At 42.6% G+C, this 6,256-nt stretch overlaps 1 protein-coding gene across 1 annotated transcript; it reads left to right on the top strand.

Annotated features, from left to right (window-relative positions):
- The first annotated feature begins 771 nt into the window (after positions 1-771).
- LOC115038358 (homeodomain-interacting protein kinase 1-like) lies at positions 772-5,901 on the top strand. Its single transcript, XM_029497217.1, has 8 exons — positions 772-804; positions 901-993; positions 2,124-2,348; positions 2,481-2,672; positions 2,775-2,956; positions 3,123-3,246; positions 3,413-3,417; positions 5,721-5,901. The coding sequence occupies exons 1-8, from the start codon at positions 772-774 to the stop codon at positions 5,899-5,901; spliced, it is 1,035 nt and encodes a 344-aa protein (XP_029353077.1).
- Positions 5,902-6,256: the final 355 nt, after the last annotated feature.

Raw genomic sequence — 6,256 nt, 5'->3', positions numbered from 1 at the left:
TTTACAGTAAACATCTAATTATTAAACTGAACGGTAAGTTGCCACAGATCAGTCCGTGTATATGTGTATATAGATAGATAGATAGATAGATAGATAGATAGATAGATAGATAGATAGATAGATAGATAGATAGATAGATAGATAGATACTTTATTTATCCCAGACTGGGAAATTGCAGTGTAACAGCAGCATTACACATAGGGAATAAAATATATAACATGAATGCATCTGGGTGTTCAGTCAGTAGTTTGGCAGCGGTGGGTTAGTTAGAGTTCCCATCGCTGAAGCAGACTTAAAGAAAGTGAGCCTGATGCAGTTGACCTTTTGATTGACTCCCTTAAAGCTGTTCTTCAGATAAACTATGACTTCAGCTTTCAGTTTAAAGATCCTAACTTCGACAACGAACTGTGCAGTCTGACAGAGATATCAGAGCTGCCTGAGCGACATTCCCTTAAAATCATTCCATTGTTTTCTCTTGTGGAGGTGCCTGTCCCGACATCAAGTAAAGAATGAAGCCACACGCTCAGCCAGGCGGACACGGACATCCTCTCTGACTCCTCTCATGAAAGACGTCGTCAGTGGACAGAGCTATTTCATATGTAGAAACTGAAATTCTGAAAATGACTTCAGCCTTGAAAATATTTGACAGCTCTTGGTGGACGAAATGAAAAAGAAAACCCCAAATGGAGCCGTCATCAAGCAGAGGATGGATCTGACTTTCGCTCTCCGAAGGAATGAAGTTGTGAAGGACAAGCCTGCCATCACCCAGATATGTCAACGTTGGCTCTCTTCACTGAACACACGGTAGGCCTGTAGGTTTGTCTCATATTCTGTATTCTATGGAGTCCCTCTGGTGAAAATCTGGTGTGTGATATCCTCTTTGCTCCCTCAATCCACCAGGCTTCGGGTGTGACAGAAGTCAGATGCCTCATCCTCAGGGGGCTTTCTGTCGTTGTCGCTGATGATCCATCCACCTTCCTCAAGGCCTCCTTTGTAAGAAACCTAGATTATTCTGCCCTCCCTAGCTCCTCCCATTTACCACCTCCCCTCCCTTGCTCACTTGTTCTCTACCTTCCCTCCTCTCTCCCTACCATACATATTATTTTAAGGTTAGCATGTGTTACTAGTTTCTTTTTATTGTTATCGTTGTTTGAAAAGACACTTCTCTGGAGGAGGCATACTCCAAAAGTTTAACCTATGCTCATGTGTGGATGCCTTTTGCACCTGTCCTGAGTGGCTTTCTGTATTGGTCGCTGCACTGGGCAGTTGTGGCGCAGCGGGACGGCATCTGGTCCAACACCACACTAAGCAGCATCCTGTCCAATCAAATTCCTCAAATTGAGCAAGTCCACTAGTATCTTGAGTTAGAAGGTCCCACACTTCTTAACATGAGAATAAAGCACCTAATCAAAGTGAACAGTGTTGATAAGGCTGCTGTCGTTGCAAAGATGTGCTCAGAGTATCTGGGATATGAAGGAAAAGGGAACTGCAAACCAACCTACTTGCTCTGCATCTGCATGATGAAAAGTGAAGATCAGCAAATGGAAAAGATTGTCAATAGATTGTAAAGATGCCCTTGAAATGATTCCTCGTAACTTTTTTTAGCCAACATTTTTTTTTTTTTTTAGTGCACATATTTATGTCATATGTACCATGTTGATCTTTACTCCACAGTTTAGTTTTCATCAGAATCTTTGTTCGGAATGTTACATCAAAGGCAAATGATGTCATAGAGCAGAATGACCAACTTCAAGGCACAATAACAAGCTCCACAGTCGGTGTGTGCATCAGACAGTGACGACACATTTCAACAGCCAGCGTTTCATATTTGGATTTTGGATTGCCTTTCCATTTTAACCCATCTTTCTACGTTGGACGTTTTTTTGACAGCACTGGAATTTTCCTCTAACATCAAATCCTGTGATTGGTAAGTATGTTCAGTTTGCCAACTTATCTTAGAATTGATACTTTTCCTCACAACATTTGATTCAACGTAGGGTTAGGGTTAGACAGTTTAGAGTTAGACAGTAGAGTATTCCTATGCCTATACAGTATTCCTCTGACGGGAATGCTATTTCTTACATTGTGACACAATATTGTGTCCACATCCATCCTGTTTTCAGCTTGTGATGGCATCAAAGACGTCCCCCACTCCATGTGTCCAGGAGGGCAAGTTAGTTGAAGGGGGCTGGCTCAGCTCCAAATCCTGCCGATACCAGGTGCAGTCCATTTTGGGAGAGGGCACCTTTGGAAAAGTGGCAAAATGCACAAGGATGGATGACTCGAAGACGGTCGCCATCAAAATGGTGAAGAAAAGGAACGACCAAGCTGAGAAGGCAAATGCGGAGGTACGTAAGCTCTACGTGACGATCAAAGTTAGACTTGTGCTGTATGGTCATCCTTTAGATTTTGGTTCATTCAGCTGTGTTCTTAGCTGCAAAGCTCATTTAGAATCTGCCTGACCAGACGTACCTCCACAGGTGGTCATACTTGAGAAGCTGAAATCACTGAACGCGGACAAATGCGACATTGTTCAATGGTACCAGGTTTTCAATAACAATGGCTACATTTGCCTTGAGTTTGAACTCCTGGACAAAAGCCTCTTTGATTTCATGAAAGAAAGGTTCTTTCGACCCCTTTTTCTGAGTGAGATCAGACCCATCATCAAGCAGGCAAGAACCCTAATGTGTTATGATGTAAACAGTATAAACATTGAAAAATGCTGATAAATAGTTGAAATAAATGTTAAATGTGTGATATTCATGACTTTTCAGCTTGCCAACGCACTTGAACACTTGAAGAGTATTAGATTAATACACGCAGACCTCAAGTTGGAAAATGTGATGTTGGTCAACCATATTCAGCAGCCATACAGAGTCAAAGTGATTGACTTTGGCCTGGCATGCGAGGTTTCAAAAGCCAAGGTGTGCTCATACATTCAGAGCCGTCCATACCGGTGAGTAACTGCAATCATAGCTGATCTCTTAGCGTTGTCCCACTATCCATTAACACTAACTGTCAATGTCTTTATGAGGGTGTTAAGCCAGCAGAATTCATTGTGCTCCAAAATATTGGCAGTAGCTTTCATAACTGTATGATTCTGGGTTCTTGTCCTCTCTCAGATCTCCAGAGATTATTTTGGGGCTCCCATTTACAGAGGCCATAGATATGTGGTCTCTGGGCTGCATCGCTGCTGCTCTGTACATCGGCACTCTGCTCTATCCTGGCAATTCATCATATGATGTAGTAAGCAGCACTTCAGCGATTCTTAAAAATCTGTTTTTTTATTTTTTTACACACATATATATATATATCTGATAAGAGTTAATGTGCCTGAAGATAGGATAGAAAAAGAATCCATAAAGAATTCATCAAAAGCTCCCAGCCCTTACTTTATGTGTTGTATTTACAGATGAGGTACATCGTGGAGACGCAGGGTCAGCCGCCGGATCATCTGCTCACACGCTTTTTCCAAAGAAGCCGTCAATGTGCCTCTTCTTTTTGGAAACTTAAGGTACCTACTCAAAATGTGCTTCCTTCTTGTTCTCATGTTTATGCTCTGTGTTGGTGTTTGTCCAAGCCTGATGTGCTCAGAATGTCATTGCTAACAAATATACTATTAGACACAAGAACAGGTATACAAAGACACAAAGATTCAGTCCCAGGATAGCAGAAGGTTAAAGCTGACCTCTCTGGATAGCATCCTGCATGTAGGTGTTCTTTTTCGTCTTTTTCTATGTACACTTTGAGCTTGAACTTATTTCTTCAGCTCAGAGAAGTTACCCTCGGTCCTGAGGAAAACCTCAGTCCATTGTTGTGTGTTCATGTTTTAGCTCCGCCTCATCAAGACTGATAATAATGCAGATAAAGCTGCAGAAATGGCTGATGTGTTGATGTTTGTGGACATGCTGAAAGGCATGCTCCATCTCCACGCTGCTAAACGGATTACAGGTCTTGCTTTAAAACGATGGAGGCCTTCTGCAACAAAACAGGTAAATCTGTCCATCACCACGGCAGCCCCGCTGTAGCACCGCTGGCCTTGTCCGGCTCAAACACGTCAGCCAACACCCCTGCTCCGCTAACCAGACGACACATTCAGATAGGTCAGGGGCAAAAAGAAAGCTCCATCATAAAGATGAGGATGTAAACAAAACATCTCATCCATCCAAAAATATCAAGTCTGCCTTTGACCGCCATTATTCTGCTCCCTATGGAAGGCCACACAAACGCCAACGCCACATTACACCTCCGTCTTACAGCACCGAGACCAAGAGGCAAGCTCAGTCACACTTGCCAAGAAAAACGCCTGACGACCATTGGCAGTCTAGAAAAAGAGGCCGAGAGAAGGAAATGAAGGCCCGACGTTAACACGTTTGAATTGCACTGATTGTACGGTTCATGGATATGAATTCATATGCATACATTATGAACCTGTTGCATTGCAAAAAATAAAAAAAGAATAAAACAAAAAAGCTCCACTCGTTCAGTCCGGTAATAACCACTCAACAGGGAGGCATCCCTACAAAGCACTTCACTGCCAGATTGAAATATAACTTTAGTAGTAGAGAGTCCAATTTACTGCTGCTAAAGCTGAATCATCAAATACCTCTAACTACATAATAAATCTCTTACAATGGCAGAGAAAAATACACTATAGCAGGCTGGAACTGATAATAGCGGCGTGCAATGAGAGCACAGCCGGGTGCTGAGAAGTAGCCTGAAATATTCATAATGCTGCAGTCCCTCCTCGCTCATGATTTCTCTCTGTTTCCTTTACCATGACATCCAGCCCTAACGTACACTGCCTTTCTGCACTCATCTACTGGAACACAAAGCAGAGAAATCAGGGTCTGCAAACCATTTTAAGCATTTCCCCGTGTTAGATGGGTAATTCTCTCCCGTTCTGAGGCCTCCCCCTGCCGCATCACAGTGGCGTCCCATTGGTGTTCATTAACAAAGCTAGTCAAGAAATGGAAAAAAACCCCTCATCTTTCTCATTTCACTCCTTAGTTCTCTCTGCTGCCTGCCTCCATCCAGGTGGAATTCTCTGCTCCTGGATTTTAGGCCAGTTGCATGCAGAAAAACAACCAACAACAACCAAGCACAAAAACAAACAGGAGCTTGTGCTTGTAGAAAAGTTTTAGTTTAGTTTTAGTTGATATGTTTTTGGGTTGTGCGATTAGGAAGGAAAAAAAAGCCACTTCTTGTGTGTTCTATCTGAAAGGAAGGAAGTTCCTGTACTCTGAATACTTTCTCATGAGAAAACTAGTGACATGCAAAAAGAGATTAGTCAGTGACAGTTCCACATTCCCTTTTCAAAGACAGAGAACAGCTCTGAGTCCAGCATGACACATGATGGTTATTTTACTCACATGTTGTTAACCATGACACTTCATTTACATGTGCACAGGGTTTTTGTTTTAAGAAAGGCTTATCATTTTCTGCATCATCTGAGATTCAGCCCAGACAACAAACTCAGTGATCGTCTTCTTTACTGTCAAACTAAATAATCACTGTTGGTTTATCAGCAGCAACAGTTGCAATTTCTTCTCAAGTTGAAATTGCTGTGATGCAAACCTTGGTAAGGACTCTGGCCAATTTTTTTCTTGGTGCTTCTTGTCAGCACACAAGGATTTGTGAGGTGTCAGCTTTTTTTCCTCCATGATGTTATGCAGATGCTTCTCTTCTCTCTCCTCTTATCTTTGTTCCATTTTCACCAGATGCTCCCAACAACTCCTCAGTGTGCATCAGTCCATCAGCGTCAGGAACCTGAGCTGCTCCAGCAGAGCCAAGCCCCCCGTCAGCCACTTCACCTGGTACAAGGAGAGCACAGATGGACCTATGAATGTATCTGAAGGGCACCTTTACAGTTTCAGGGCCACATATGGAGAAGTTTATTAGTGCGTGGTCACCAATGATTTTGGTTATGGGAACTCATCAAAGATCCATCTGTCTACTGACGATAAAGGCCTCCTCTAAAGTATGTGTCCCCTTTTTCCTTTCCTTTTTCTCTGCTGTGACATACCTCACAGTGTGTTTGTGTGTTTGTTCGTAACCAATTTCTTAAGTATCACAACTCCACATTACATGGTGTCCATTCACCTGGCGTTCTTGCCAATATTGTGCTCTGAGGCTGGTTCTCACCTCCATCATAGTCCTTTACTTACTGATATCTTTTAATCTTCTGCTGTGTTTATCAGTAAAATAGAATGACTCCCTCATGTTTGTGCTCCTCCGCCGCTCAGACTTGAGATTA

This window comes from Echeneis naucrates, unplaced genomic scaffold, assembly GCF_900963305.1.
Source record: "Echeneis naucrates unplaced genomic scaffold, fEcheNa1.1, whole genome shotgun sequence".
NCBI classification, from domain to species: domain Eukaryota; kingdom Metazoa; phylum Chordata; class Actinopteri; order Carangiformes; family Echeneidae; genus Echeneis; species Echeneis naucrates.
The sequence above is the reverse complement of the archived record's forward strand: the minus strand, read 5'-3'. Positions and strand labels throughout refer to the sequence as shown.

Coding starts and splice junctions, on each gene's coding strand:
- LOC115038358 (XM_029497217.1), top strand. CDS start 772: ATGTCAACGTTGGCTCTCTTCACTGAACACACG. Junction 994..2,123: donor CCTTCCTCAAGGCCTCCTTT/GTAAGAAACCTA, acceptor TCCTGTTTTCAG/CTTGTGATGGCATCAAAGAC. Junction 2,349..2,480: donor CTGAGAAGGCAAATGCGGAG/GTACGTAAGCTC, acceptor GTACCTCCACAG/GTGGTCATACTTGAGAAGCT.